Source organism: Macaca mulatta, chromosome 14, assembly GCF_049350105.2.
Source record: "Macaca mulatta isolate MMU2019108-1 chromosome 14, T2T-MMU8v2.0, whole genome shotgun sequence".
In the NCBI taxonomy this organism is placed as follows: Eukaryota; Metazoa; Chordata; class Mammalia; order Primates; family Cercopithecidae; genus Macaca; species Macaca mulatta.
The window spans coordinates 58,159,532-58,175,107 of NC_133419.1; the positions used below are offsets into that span (position 1 = coordinate 58,159,532).

The window sequence follows — 15,576 nt, forward strand, 5'->3', positions numbered from 1 at the left end:
CCCCAGGAGGGAATAGTCTTCCTCCCACCAGACTATGAGGAGGGAGTGTGTTTCTTTCAGAGAGTGGTATAAACCATTCTGGTTCATTTCATCTGCGGGGAAAGAATTGGCCTATCACGTTAGCAATCACCTCTGAATGCCATCCCTGGAGATGGAGACAGCTGATGGCTCAAGCCCACTGTCATTCACCTTCCTATTTAATAGCTATACAAGTGTGCGGCAGGGATGCTCCAAGGCAGTGACTACTGGAGCAAGGTCATCTGTGAATGAGAGGAGAGTCAAGATGCAGTTGACTTTCTGTTCAGGCAGAAACGTTATTTTCTACCACATTGTCATTATCTTTTATACTTCTAGTGTTTACCCTAAGTACTCCTATGTTTTGTATGATTACTATCTCTACAAACCTTCAGAAAAGTCACAAAAGTCACCCATTCCTGATAAAGATGAGAAAATGCCTACCGTCTCTCTCTCTTTTTTTCTACAGATAATTCAATACAAGAAAGAAGATTTGCTTGGGAAGGTCTGAATGACTCTGGCTTTGTTTGTTAACCATAACCTCTACCAGCTGGAAACACAATGCCCCACTAATACTAACACTGCTTGCTTGTCCAAGCAGCATTCTGGCCACTTATAGCAATTGACACAAATTCTAACAGGTCTGTTAACGTTATTCAGATCCCAAACTTGCAGTACATTTTTATGTTCTTGGCAATCAGGTTTGCTTCAGCGGCCCTGCAGGTGTTTATGCATGCTGGCATGCTAAATCTCACCATTCAAAATAATTTAATTTTACAACAAAATCTGAAGAATAATTTCTTCATTTTGTCAAAAAATACCCCAGTCCTATTATTTTTCTTTTCTTTATCTTCACGGGTAGGTGGGGCAAAGGATTACCTTGTATAAAACTGCTGCTAAAATGTATTCCTAGTGAGAAAGGTCAACTTTCTCCTCCTGATCAACTGATCACCTCCTGATCAGTTTTCACTCAGGGGACAGCAGTCCGCCATTCACCATTGGGATCTCTGTGTGTTTCTTCTCTCTTATGAAAGGAGATATTGAGTGCTCTAGGACTTGGCTGCCCACATCAAGTACAGGGGGACCCTCATGATTCGCTAAGGGGCCTCAGTTCTGAATATTTCTCATTATTCAAAAATGCAAAGCCATTGTCATTATGTGGCAGTTCACTGGAACCAAGGGAGGAAATGATCCCTTTTCATGTTCTTCTCCTAAATAGAGAAAAGGTAATTAAAACTTGGAGCTTAATAAGGGCCATCTCCATTTGAACAGCCTAATACAAATCCATTCTCAATACCTTTTTACACCTTGTCTGAACTGACTTCTACTGTGTACTCCACTGCATGGAGAATTCTGGAAATTTAGAACGAAGGGAACCCAATTCATTTTATATATATCACATTCATTCTTTTTTTTTTTTTCATTTATTCACCAAATGCTAATTCAATACCTATGTAACAGAAATAATGTTCTTATTGTCTGTAAATCATGTTGTCCCATGCATTGAATACATGCCATATATTATAGGAAGCTGAGGGCTGATAACTCAAGGCAAATGATCAGTTAGTCCCCTATGAAATAAGTATCTTATTTCATGTTACATGTAGAAATGACCATGTAACTTTATCTTAAAGCCAGGCCTTGTTGAGAAAAATGGGATCCAAATTCCAAATGTTTCCTTACATGTTGAGAGGAAACCTTGGAGGTCTGAGCATGAGTCATAGGTAGAGAGAAATCATGCTAGGATATATAGTGTTTCCACCAGATAGGAAGACGAAGCAGAGTCTTTGGCAGAAGAGATACAGAGAAGTGAGGAGGAGAGGTTCTGGCTTTACCATTCAGGCTTGAAACCCCACGTTCAGATGGATTGAGGGGGAAGCTGAAGGCAAACTTGACCCTTGGGTCAACACAGGCTAGAGGAACAATGTAGAAATGACCATGTAACTTTATAGGCATGAACAGGATGCCTGTGATGGCACTGAGTCTCCTGTGGCTCCCTTGTGTGCCCAAATGCCTGAAGGGTGTGAGAGTATTGGTTGTTAGAATTTCAGGGAATTCCACCAAGTGGGGAATGACTCTGTATTAAGGGCTGCAAAGAAAAGCTCCCAGGCCAAGCATTGAGTGGGAGGTGCTACCCACCCCCGGGGATCCACAGGGACTTCAATAGCTGATGTGGGGCCTCATGAGCCTCAAGATGGCCAAGTTTCTATGCTGAGACAATAGCCCACAGTTACACCAGCCAAGATCCTCAGCAGCAGAGGCAGTGATGATGAAGTCTGACGCCCAAAGGCAAGCAGAACAATATGCACAGTGCCGGTCAATGCCATGAGGTAGCCTTCGTACTTCCCTATACCTAGCTGGGAGGGAGGAAGGAGAGAGGAGACCCCCAGGAAGAAGAGAAAATAATTAACCCAAAGAGACTGACATAACCTGGAAAAGACTAAGAACTACTAATTAGCAAGATAAAGTTCATTTTCCCCTTACTGTTTCTTACCAAGATGGTATGTATCCTTTTAGATAATAAAGAAATTTATGTTTTCTTGCCCTATTTTAATGTGATTTAAATGTTTCTTGTTTTTTCTATTTTCATTCATAACAAAAATTTTGTTCGCAGAGACACTAAGACATGATGCTGGACTATATGGGGGGAGCACCTCATAATATGGGCAAGATGCTGCAGCAGCATGTAGCCCTCCATGTCCTGACTGCTCACTTATCTTTTGCCATCCCCTAATACACATATTAGGCTTTTGCTGTGTTTATTTACCTAGCCCATAAGCCACTCCTTCAGAGGGCAATGCATGGAATTGCCAGCCTTGGTTCCACACCAACTGAAAGGGGTCTGGAATTCAGGTGTTTCCAAAGACCTGCAGTCTTGGGTGCCTTAATGCTTGCTGAGTAGCAGCACTTTCTAGGATTTTCCCCATTGTATGTTTCAGTCCATGCTTTTCTTTTTCTCATGTCTCAGTCTTCTTCCCTGCTAGTCTGGTTCTCAACAAGACCCAAGCCCTGCAACACAACCAAATCCCCTTGATGGGAGCCTGATTTCCTACGTGGCTTTTCCCAGTCACCCCATCCTCTCCCCACTCCCATCTTTCCTGGTGAGTTACTCCTTTCCTAAATCTGTTGTGAATAACAATTTGGCCATAGTGCTAAAGCCTCTCACTTTAAATTCCTTTGGGAGGCAGTCATTCACATTCATTTTAGACAATTTCCCTGTCCTGTGAGGACTCTTCTCAAGAACTCTACTCCCAAAACTCCTGCTGAGGTGGGTACCAGGTCACATTTTCATGACTCCAGACCCGCAGCAAATTGCACCAGGATGGACACCTAATCAAATCTTGGGCAATCAGATACATTCTCCTGGGAATATGTGGACCTCCAAGACTCCAGATAGGCCCTGCTGGACAATTGATAGATAATATCTAGACATGGTTTACAGGGGCTACTTGTGTAACTCCAAGACAAGTCTGGGTAAAACTGACAGTTGCTGTAGTCCTTTGACTCTACGTTTATACCCTTCTGGATGCTGAGGGTGATAAATGAGGGCTCTGTTTATGTCTGGGCATATTGTACCATAACTGCCCTCTGGTTATGCTTGGCATTATGTAGTCCTGAGTTGAAGAGGGCCAGGACTCTCAATGAGCTGGTCCCAGCAGACAGTCAGACATGCAGAGTTTTGTAGCTGTATGTATGTGTATGTACAAAGGCTGAGCTTGGAGTGAGGAAGACATCCAAAATGGGCCACGCCTTGAATAGAACTTTGGTGTTTGGAATCTTACACCTATGCCTATTAGGATAATATTGCTGATCTTGACTACATATTCTGGTTGGATTCTCTTTCTTCTGTCTTTTAGAAAAGTGAAATTTCATTTAACCAGATAGTATCTGTGTCTGTTCTTCCCACCAAACCAAGATTAGTACTTATTCATACAACAGATGTTACATGGCACTACACAGGGAAGCGATGAAAACTTGGAACTATGTCCTGTTATTCTCCACGAGGCTCATGATGTTGGTCATCTTGACATATAGGAGGGTAGGAAAGGTGTTGCGATATGGCCAGGCCAACACCATCTTCTCTTGAATTGGTGGACAAGGGTGCCGAGCGAAGGGAGCTCTTAGAGCTCTGTCATCTGAGGCCCTATGAAGGGGGCGCTCTGATCCCTAAACCCCAGGCAGTCTGCTCGGGGGAGTTTTCACAGCTTTCCAAACCTTTGACATCATGGGGAGTAAAGGGAGCCCTACTGGCTGACCTTTGAGTGTGCAGTGAAGTCATCCAGAATCCCTGTGAGAGAAACGGATTTTTGAACTCACTGGCTTTGAAGATTCCATCTGCCACCTGCCCGGGCAAGGTCAGGGTGTACTGGACACAACCTTGAGCAGGCTGCCAGATCTCTGCAGGGCGCAGAGTTTAGACCTAACCAATTCCTCAGCAGTGAAGAGCTTCTGTGAGGCCAGCCTCCCTCCATGCTAAATCCCAGTGCCCCCATCTTTGTTCTCTCTCCCTCTCTCTCTGTCTTCTATACACACATGCTCATGAGTGCACCCTCACATACTCTGTTATCATGAGCACTGAGATTTAATTGCTGGTTTTTGTTTTAAAGCAGACATTTAAAAGGTTCTTAGAGAGCATAACAGCAGCTTGTCTTTAAGACCACGAAAAAGAGGAAAAGAAACAAAACTTAAATATGTACATCTGGTTTAGCCAAGTACTGGATGACCCCTTCCTCCAATCTGAGATGATGGCTCACTGGGGTGCAGGAGTGGTGGATTCCTGGCCTTTCTCTTATTCTCCATGACACACATGGATGATATTTCTTCATAGGACATAGTCCCATAAGGACACACAGCAGCCCCTCAGAATCTGGGGCATATATAATAACAACTGTAACTGAAAGCTTTACTGAGTGTTTACTATATATACATCAGCTATAATGCTGCATTTCATATCAATAGATTGTTTAATCCTCACCATCCCTCTTGTGAGACAGGAAATGTTATGGCCACTTTACAGATGTGAACACTGAGGTTCAGAAGGCGAAAAACAAACATCTAGTGAGTGGAAGGACAGCAATTTGAATGTAGGCCCTTCCAACTCCAAAGTGAATGTTTCTGGCCACTCTGCCTATTGCCTCCTCCATCCTTACAGCTGCTAACGAAGTATGGCCAACCTCTCCAATACTGTTTTTCATCTCATCTGGTACCATTGCCCCAATTCTGCGAGCTCAACGTTCGTTTTTAAAAGAAAAAGCATCACTTCCTCTCTCAGGATGGATCTGGAGTCCCGGACGTGTACTTCAAAGACACAGGAAGCAACAGGGAAGAGGCAGCCTCCCTCTGCCTCTGCTTACATGAAGGTTTGCCCTCCCTCTGCTTATATGAAGGTTTGTCCTTCATATAAGCCGTGCAGGCATTTCATTTCCTTAGTTCTGCTGTAACAGTTGAGAAATGACCATTGTACTGGCCAAAGTAATTTTAGCCGCTGTAACAAATGACTTCTAAGTTTCAGTGGTTTAACCCTAATGGCATTTACTTTTCAGTTACATAACTGTGGAGCACAGATTTCCAAAAAGCTGAGTGTTTGGGGTTTAAGGAATATCTCTCAGGTGAACGAATTTATACCACACTTTTTCTCAGCCATGAAGGAAAAGGCCTCCAAGGCCTGCTCCCTGCACTCTCCTTTGTGTAACACATGCATATACTGCCACTCAGGGGCCCATGTGCAACACTCTGCCCGGGGCTACTCCCCTGCCTAGGTCACTAAAAAAAAAAACTGCTGGTGCACGAATCAGGGCTCATCTCTCAGCCCTACACCACACGCCTCATCCTTACTCCTTTCTCATTTCCTGTTTCCTGAGAAGCACAGAACTTTAATACTCTCTGATACTACTAATTACAAATAAGAATTAAAATCAGCAATGGCTCATAAGGGTGCAAAAAGTCTATTACAACTCTTCTAAATGCCACTGCTAGTGACAGGCCCCCAAAATTTAATGAGCCCGCAGATGGACTCCTTTGAGAATTCCACCAGGAGCTGAAGAAGTGAGGTATAGTTCAGTGGACACCAGTCCCCAGCTCCTTCTCAAGTAGCTCATAGATCCTGTGGGTCTCCCTTAGGGATTAATTTTGAGTCTAGAAAAGAATGATTTTTGCTCTTATGGCCCAGGGGCAGAACTATCCTTAGGAACCTGCAAATTAGGGGGCCTGAGGCTCTTCTTGAATACATCTGGGTGCCCTGATAGTTAGAATCCATAAACCCTGTCTTGCCCTTCTCCTTCCTGCACCACCTCCAACAAAGATGTCCCTTGGTTCCCCTGTCTGGGTTTGGGGCCTCTCTGTCTCTCCACAACTGCCCTGTGTTCACTTCAGCCAGACTCACCTGACTATCAATGGCAGGGGGGCCCACACTGGGTGAGGCTCTAGTCTTGGCCTCTCAGATGGCTTTGCATGGAATGGAGCTGCCTGCACCAGGAGAACAGTGGAAAGTTCTCTGCCTGGAACCCATGTGTCCTCAGTAAATAACTGCTACTGCCTTCCTGGTTTTCCAATTCCCGGAGGCTCAGTTCTCTTTACTTATTGAGAGCATGAAGGAGAGATGCTTCACAGTCTCCTCTAAGCACAATAAACGTCTCTCTCCTTTGCACTTTTGTAGCACTTTATATGGATGGAAATGCTTACATTTGTGTCTCTCAGTGATTAGTTTACATGTCATCTTTTGTTTATTTTACAGTCTGTAAGTTCTACAAGTGAAAGGACTGTTTCTTATTCTCATCTGTATTCTCTGTAGCTATTATAGCATTTGACCCTCAGAAATGTTACTTAGGGAGTGCAAATTATTTTTGAGAGAACGAGTTAGTGAATAAATAAGAGAGTGAATCAATGAGCAAAGATAAGTGGGGGAAGAGTGAATGAGAAGTAAAGGGGGAGGGAGTGAATGAATGACGATGTGAGTGGCAGAATGATGGCCAATTGCCTTCAGGTTTTCACTCTCCTCTTATTCTATGCAAACAGAACCCTCGTTTTTAGTTGGACACATTGACACCCAACAAAAAGATTACACTTCTAACTATTCCCTGCAATTTGACATGTCCACGTGACTAAGTTTTGTGACTAAACTAAATGTAAGTAGCAGTGTTGCATGAGAATTCAAAGAGAATCCTTAAAAAGGGAATGTGTGCCCTTTCGGCTCTTCCCCTTTTGCACATTTTTGCGGCCTAGAAAATATGCAGTGGTTGGAGCTTAGCAGCCATATCGTATAATGAGGATACTTCAAGGAACAAAGCCACACTGGGACAGTGAAGCAGAAAGATAGAAGTCTAGGTCTCTTGTTGAACATGGAGCTGCTAAGATATCCCAGACTGCCTTCCTCTAGACTTTTTTGTATATAAGAGAGAGACATAAATTCTCATTTCATTTGTTTTTAATTTATAATTGGTTGTTTTGGTTTTTATTATATGCATTTGAACCTGATACTAACCAGCTTGCCCAGAATCACAGGTTGGTGCCAGAGCTGGTCTTAGAATCAAGGCCTCATGTTTTTTCCAAAGTCAGTCTCAAGTCACTGTATGAAAGCCTGAAAGTCCACACTCACCCACACCTTGCAGATGCCCTCCAAGTACCAACCCAAAGCCTTAACACAGAAGTACAGAATCTTGATCTTTTAAAAACACAATCAAAATGAGGGATGATCTCTGATCAATATTCAAAACCCACCAGACTGGTGGGAAGCACAGATTCAGCCTCAAATTGAATGCAAGTCCCAGCAGCCCCAGGAAATGTAACCAGGAAAACCTGTCTATGACATCCATCCTGGTGCGCTCACATGTTTGGCAGCTCCTGCATTTCAACACTAAAGCATTTACTCTTATGTAAAGTGGAGCATGTGGGTTAGGGTCTTACCTCCACCAGGGAATGCCAGTGTGCAATGGGCTTCCGAGGATATGACAACATTTCACTCCAGTGGTCTCTGCCCAGCCTCTCAGCCTTGTTGCCTACTTGACACACGCCGATGATCTCATTGTGACCTACACTGTGAAAATGGCCCACAATAGTTTTTTCTTAAAATTTTGGTATGTAAGATCAACAGCTACTCAATTAAACTGATGAAGGAATTGGGGACGTGGTGAGTTTTTTTTGTTTTGTTTTGTTTTGTTTTGTTTTGTTTTTTTCTTTCATTTCCTCACTTAAAACTGCAGGCTAAGCATCACGGCCAATAGAACTTGGGATCTAACATATACCCTGGCTGTCCTAACACTGACATGGGTCAACTTGTTTCCAAGAACCTTGTTCGAAGAACCCCATGATTTGTGCTAAGGATGCCACCTCTTGTTCTGGATCTAGGCTGGCCTCCACATAATAAAGAGGAAGCCATCTGAAAAGAGTTTCTTGCAATAATGGCTGCTCTAACTCCCACAAGAGGCAACCAAGCATGGGTGAGGGAGCAGTTTTGTGTCTGGCAGCCATGGGTCTTGAGCCTACAAAGTAGAGTAAGTGAAGGAAGCTCATAGATCTTCCTGCTCCCTCTCTTTAGAGAAGACTGTTATTGTCTTATACTCATCCCTCTTTTCTTCTAAGTTCAGCCTCTTTGGCCCACTTAATTTCCCAACTATAGAAAGATACATAGCTCCTTTGACCTTGAGGCTAATATTTCCTTTTTTTTTTTTTTTTGAAATAGAGTCTCGCTCTGTTGCCCAGGCTGGAATGCAGTGGCATGATCTCGGCTCACTGCAACCTCCAGCTCCCGGGTTCAAGCAATTTTCCTGCCTCAGCTTCCAAGTAGCTGGGATTACAGGTGCATGCCACTATGCCTGGCCAATTTTTGCATTTTTTAGTTGAGACGGGGTTTCACCATGTTGGCCAGGCTGGTCTCGAACTCCTAACTTCAAATGATCCACCCGCCTCGGCCTCCCAAAGTGCTGGGATTACAGGTGTGAGCCACCGTGCCCGGCCAAGGCTAATATTTCTGAAACTTTCCCTAGGTAGGTCTCTGCCTTGAGCCATTTTTGTTTTCCCTAGCAGTTTTTTAAAAAGTCCCTGGTATAACTGGACTGATATGGCCAATTCTTTAACTCTATAGGATCCAAACTCACATACTTTCTCTTTTTTTTTCCCTCCTGCAAAGACGAGTGATTTTTCTCCTATTTGTGTAATGGAGCATAAAGGTAAGATGAGGGTGGGGAGGTCATGTGAAGGATATTTGAGTCTCTGCTCATTAAAATCAAATGCATGCAGAAGCCCCATGAATTCTGCCATGAATTTTTCCAGGCCAGATTCATGAGTTTACTGAGAATTAAATTAAGGCAGAGCTCACATAATCAGATTTGTCCATGCAGGAAACTTGGCAATAGCTTAAAAATTGCTGGCCTAGGCTTCCACGGTTGGTGGGCAATGTCCCCTACTGGGGCCTGACACTATTGGTGTTGTTTCTTGCCCACAGGAGATGGGACAAGGTCTACTGCTCAGCATGGGTTGTCACACTCATGGGCAGCTGAGCCAATCCACGTGCTCCTTGGGTTGGAAGACTGTCATGCTTCACGCAGGCATCTGCTGGAAAGAGTGTGCAGGTCACTGAAGCTGCCTTCCTGATATTTCAGAGGTATGTGGGAAAATCCTTAGTCACAAATAATATTAGAAGTCAGAATAATTTTTTTTAAATAATGTGCCCAGACCATGTGGGAGGTTTCCAATTAAAGAGAGACTTTGCATTTCAGTCTAATGACTGGTTTAACATGTATAATTCCCTGTTGGTACTTCCTTTGCATATTAAAACGACTGTTTTTCAAATCTGTCCTTTAAATACACAATTGGCTACAATGCAGGCTATAAATATCTCTTCTGTGCTGTATTAATTAAAAAGTCGAGCATCTTATACATTTTAATGTACCTTGTCATCCATACTGATTCTCGCATTTTCAGGAGAACATTTTTGTGTTTGCTTTCAGACTTAAGTGGAAGGAAACAATCTTTATTAAATACTTGCGAGAAGGAAAAAGATTGAAGTTGTGTATTTAGAAATGTTGATGGTCTGGCTAAAGTAGTCATTCTGCCATTTTCAGTGGAATCTTTCCAACGAAGGGCAGTGAGGACTGCCTGACAGAAGATAAAACCTGTGGGGCCACAGTTCTTCAAGCTGAGATTCTAGGAGTTATGCAAAGATGAAAAGGGGAAGAGGTGGAGGTTGGGGGAGGATGGAGGAAGAGAAAAAAAATGAGAAAGGGGCAGAAAAGAATGGGAGTGCTGAGAGACACTTTGGTAGTCTGACTCTACAGCATGGTTTAGAGGTGACTCCTGTCAATGTGCTTCCCATGCACTGCTAGTTGACTCATTTCCTGCAGCCTGGAACACCAGCTAAGAATCTGTGGCTGCTGCTCCCCCTCTGCCCTCCCAGCCCTGGACGCACTGAACTTGCACTGGAAAAGAGTTCCAGGTATCTCACCGGTCATAGTCCATGACTGCTATGGACAAGTGGATTTGGTCAATGTTCTCGGGAGGGACATCAAAGACTATGGCTTCATTGTAAACAGGATTCAAGGTGTTCCTCTTGGTGGATGTTTTCCTCTTCTTCAGTCGTCTGCCATCACACATCAGTGAGACTTTCACGTAGGGATCTGGACAGACCATGAGAAGCAGGAGTACTGTGAGGATTAGTGTAGATTTAGGTGGGCAGTTATATCACTGTGGGTTTTCATGAACTATGGTATGTCGAATTCCTTTACCTGCCTGTGGACTGGAGTTGGAGGATTGTCATTAATATGATATCTGGGGAGCAACTAGAGTGAGGATAATTAAGTCACTAATTCAAGATAAAGCACAGGATACTGTCTCCTGAAAATGCGTGAAATTTAAAAATAGTTTGAAAACATCTGTTATGGAATTAGGAGACATTCCAGCTAGAACTCAAGACTGGCCTGGCCAGGATGGGAAGAGAAATGCACCGGCATTTCCAAGGCTGACAACAGGCCCCCCAACTCTGAGCCACCTCAGGGAATATTTTCAGGATTTTAAGAAAGGGAATTCCTAGACTCTTTTAATTTCTGAATTCCTAGAGGACAGAGAGAACATCTGCGAGTGGAATTCCTTAAGTACAGAGACCCTGAGCCCCTAGAGTGGCCTGCCCTTGGGTTGCAAAGGGAGAAGCAGCTCAGCATATCAGGGAGAGAAAGGCCACAGGCTTCCTTGTGGTGCAACACTGTGATGGGGTGACAAGTGGCAAGGCTGGCCTCTGCTCCAGATAGGGCTCTTCTGGTCCTAACAGCTATCTCACTCTTCTTCTGTTCGGTGGGAAGTCCTTGTTCTCTTTTCACCTGCATAACCATGCATTGCTCTGACTCCTATATACAGTCCAGTAGGGACTTAGATGACCAGAGGGACCACAGCTATTTTTTTTTTTTCTGCTTTAAAAAAAAACACTGGGGTATAGGATGCAGAATATATTGCATATGGTGTTCTTTGATTTCAGAGGATGTAAGCCAGGGTGTATTGGGTGTTTTGTGACCACATTTGGGAAACACCTGCAGAGGTTGCTTGTGAATTTGCAGTTAGCAATGCATATAGAGGCATTTTTTTCTTGTTAGGGTTCAGAATTTAATGCTTGGTTTAATGGAAAAACTAAAACTCATAGTTCACTTTAATAAGGAAATAGGATTGTTCTCAGCCTTCAATGAGCCTCGGATGATATTTGAGGAAAGACCAAATTAGATAAGCTTTATCAGTGTGTGTAAACAATAGGTCCAATTCAAAATTATGGTGAGGGAGACCCAAGAGAGTACTATTGTCCCTTGTTATCCACAAGGAATTGGTTTCAGGACCCTTCACGGATAGGAAAATCCAAGGATGTTCAAGTCCCTTATATAAAATGGCATCATGTTTGCATATAACCTACGCACATTATCCTGTATACTTTAAATTATCTCTAGATTGCTTACAATACCTAATCTGGTATAAATGCTGTGTAAATAGTTGTTATACTGTATTGTTTAAAAAACTGTATTATTTTTATTGTTGTATTTTTTTTCCTGAGTATTTTTAATCCATCATTGGTTGAATCTACAGATGTGGAACTGGTGGATACAGAAGGCTAACTGTATTAATAACAATAACTAACAATATGTAGCACTTAATATATGCTAGCACTGTTCTCATGGCTTTATATTTATTAATTCAGTTTTACAACAGCCCAGTGAGCCAGATACCATAATTACTCTCATCTTACCGATGGGAATCCAAAGCTCAGAGAGGTAAAATGACTTGCTCAAGGTCACACAGGTGTTAGGACTAGGATTAAGCCTAGGCAGTCTGGTTCCAGAGTCAACGTGCTTTATTACCTTACTAAAACTTCATAAGGTACTTACTACAGTAGAAGTGCATGAGAAAGTCTGAATTTGAAAATGCCCCACCTGATGCTCCTGTTATGTCCATTGCCTTTAAATTCCTTGCTTTTATAATGGTAATAGTCAGCCTGCCAGCCGTTGGAAGATAGCACAGGGAAAACATCAGCTCTCCCAGATCCACGTTGTCCTGTTGAGAAAGCACAAACTAAAGTATTAGAAAGTGTCTCCAGACTGGTGTGCAAGAGGCTCAGCTTCAGGCCTCACTGAAAGGGAACACACTGCCCCTTTTGCTCAGCTTGTAAATCCCTGGTATCTCTTCCCTTCATGTCAGTCTCAGGGAGAATAATAAATCCCTGCACTTTGGGAGCACCTCACCCTAAGGAGGCATAATCTATCTTTGGATGGCAAAGCTGTAAGCCTGTTCAGGCCTCTCCCACCATGTATCCAGCCACAGGCAGCCCTGTACAGACTCATGTGTCCAGGTAGCCCAGAACATATCCTCCAGTGCAGAGTGCCCCATGTGGCTCCATTCATACCACTACTACAATGCACACAGAGCCTCTAGGTCAAAGCTACACAAAGAGGTGCCCTGCAGTACTGTGGTGCGCCACTCACAGTCCAGGATAGCTCTGCACACAGCCCTATGCAGCATCATGAAGCCTCTCAACAGGTTTCCACACCGCCCCACACACTCCCCTACACAGCCCCCTCAAACTTGCCACCATATCCCTGTATACCCCTGCATACGCCCAACCTCCCACACGCAATCCCCATGCCACAGAGCACAGCGCACACCCTGGTTGCACACAATCTGTGCAGACCAGCACAGGGCTCCACTGGACCCTGGAAACTTACAGCCTGTCGCATAGCTCCAAATAAGGACACTGTGTGAGCCTGAGAGTGGCACCCTGTGAGCCTACACATTCAGAGCCCTGGACACATCCAAGTACTTGCCTAGTCCTGCACTGCCTCCATGCAGGGAGAGAACAGAGACCCAGACTGCCAGGTGGCCCTTGTGCCTCCCTCTCATAGTTCCACTTTGTGGCAGCTCTTTCCTTTTCTTAATGTGCCTCTAAAGACCCCCATTTCCCTCTACTGGGGAAGATATATCAGGCAGTGTGCAGCCATTCAAATAGGTCAGAAGACACAATTCTCTTTCTCCTTTTTAGCTCACGGGGAGTATAACCAGAAAGGAGGGGGAACAAAAGCCATTTCATTTCGTTTCAATTTCTGAGAGATACCTGAGGTTATCGAGCTGAGGTGCCTGTGTCTAATTAATACAGTTTCCTACTGACAATGCTCTGAGGATTCAGGTTCTTGCCCTCAGTGTCCACAGCTTTCCCTCCCCTCCTCAGTTCTCCAAGGATGCTTCTATTTTTAGAAGCACAGATTCAGCTCTGGAAGGTCACCTCGCCCAACCTCCCTTTCTTGATTGCTTCCACAGGAGGATGAGGCAAAGGGATCTATTTGGTCACTAAGGCAGACGGATTACTCTGTGTCTTCTTGCATCATGCATTGCTTGCCCAGTGTAAATAAATGACCTCTCCTTGTAAGCTTGGCTTTCCTGGTTCCGGAAGCCCTGACCTCAAGAGACCCAGGTGACTGGGCCTTCCCCTTTTGGGAGATATGGGGGCTTGGGGACTAGAATTCTATAGGACTGGAGGTTTTACACACAGCAGACTCTGGCTTGCTCTGCGGTGCTGGGTTCCCTATTGTAGGAGCAGTGTCTGCCCTTACTGAAGAGGGGATTGACCCAGCCTCCTGCTGGTGGCAGAAAGGAAAGAGAGACCACAGCTGTCCCCACACATCACCCTTTTGTTTCCTGACTCCCTGGCCCACTTTGCTCTTCAACTTCTGTTCTTCCTTTAAAAGGCTTTTCACTGCACCTAGCTCTCTCCTCTCCCCTCATCCTTCTCAGAAAATCTTGGTTTGGCAAAGTAAACACAGAATTAACCAAAACTATGCCTATGAAGCTTCATAATCAATTCTTTCAACATACATTTCCTGAGGGCCTGCACTGTGCACACACTTTGTAAGGTTCAGGATGTGAAAATGCATGCCATCTAATCTCTGCCCTCAAGACTGAGGCACATAATTAAATGTGATGTGTCAGATTACTTCCATGCTAGGTATGTTGGTTTATTTGTTTTCCTCCGACATAAGCCCATTCACAAATATTTATACAATATAGCTATTTGCTCATAAGTTAAAAGAGAAAAGTCAAACCTCAGACTTGATGGTATATTCAGAATGTAAACCAAGCAAAAGTCCACATTTGTACTTTAAAAAATAGCAAATTAGCTGGGTGCAGTGGCACATGCCTACAATCCTAGCTACTCTGGAGGCTAAGGCAGGAGGATCACTTGAGCCCAGGAGTACAAGTGCAGTTTAGGCAATCTAGCAAGATGCTGTCTCTTCAAAAAGAAAGAAAGAAAGAAAGAAAGAAAGAAAGAAAGAAAGAAAGAAAGAAAGAAAGAAAGAAAGAAAGAAAGAAAGAAAGAAAGAAAGAAACGAACAAACAAACAACAGGCAGCGACGTGCCTCTACCATGGAGAAGAACCAAAATAGCAAGTAGATATTCACACTTTGAATAGATCATCTAAGGGAGAACACTGGAATTCAACAAAAAAGTGACAGGAAGCACCAAAAGTAACAAAGGAAAAGGAAGCAATGTAGCCTGCTCAGTGGGGTTTGGCTGGGAGCTGGGAGAAGCTCCCTAACATAGGGAAGGGGTTAAGTGAGAGACCTCTCAGGGTCCACATTTCCACCACATACTATCCTACTCACAGGAGAGCCCCTCGACCCTCACAGTCCTCGAGACTAACAGAAATTGCACAGTGGTATTGTTTCAAAGAGAGAGCTCATGCTGTGACCCACAGGCCCGTAAGCCCTGAGCAGCTACAGCACAGTGACATTCTGAAAGCTGAGCCCCTAAAGGACTTGTCTTACCCTGGTTTTGGTGCCATTGATGCTACTACCAGGTCAGGGAGGAGATGAGGCCAGATCCTTTCATGCACCCTAAGGATAAATAACACTGTCACTAGTGCTGCAAGCTGCTGGGGGACTGACGCATGAGCAAATCACATGCTGCACAACTACCTACCTATGCTGCTCCCAATGAGAGTGTCTGTGCCCTCCCCAGTGGCAGCCCTGAACTGAAGCCACCACTGCCCTCATCTGAGCATTCTTCTGACTGCCTGGGGACCACCCTGTTCCTGCCTATCATAGG

The 15,576-nt window shown here is 44.1% G+C and overlaps 1 protein-coding gene across 4 annotated transcripts in view; it reads right to left on the reverse strand.

Moving 5' to 3' along the window:
- SYT9 (synaptotagmin 9) overlaps window positions 1-15,576 on the reverse strand; it is a 226,865-nt gene that overhangs the window by 40,817 nt on the left and 170,472 nt on the right. For 2 of the 4 annotated variants that reach the window (XR_003722673.2, XR_013404051.1), the window contains exons 4-6: window positions 12,414-12,534; window positions 10,454-10,625; window positions 7,918-8,042 (exon numbers count right to left, since the gene is read on the reverse strand). Coding sequence is in view for 2 of the 4 variants with exons in the window: in XM_015115007.3 (XP_014970493.1) it covers window positions 7,918-8,047; window positions 10,454-10,625; window positions 12,414-12,534 (423 nt within the window). In the remaining 2 variants the exon portion in view is untranslated. Of the gene's footprint in view, window positions 1-7,917; window positions 8,048-10,453; window positions 10,626-12,413; window positions 12,535-15,576 lie in introns of all 4 variants that reach the window. The other 2 variants (XM_015115007.3, XM_077963569.1) reach the window with 1 other exon arrangement.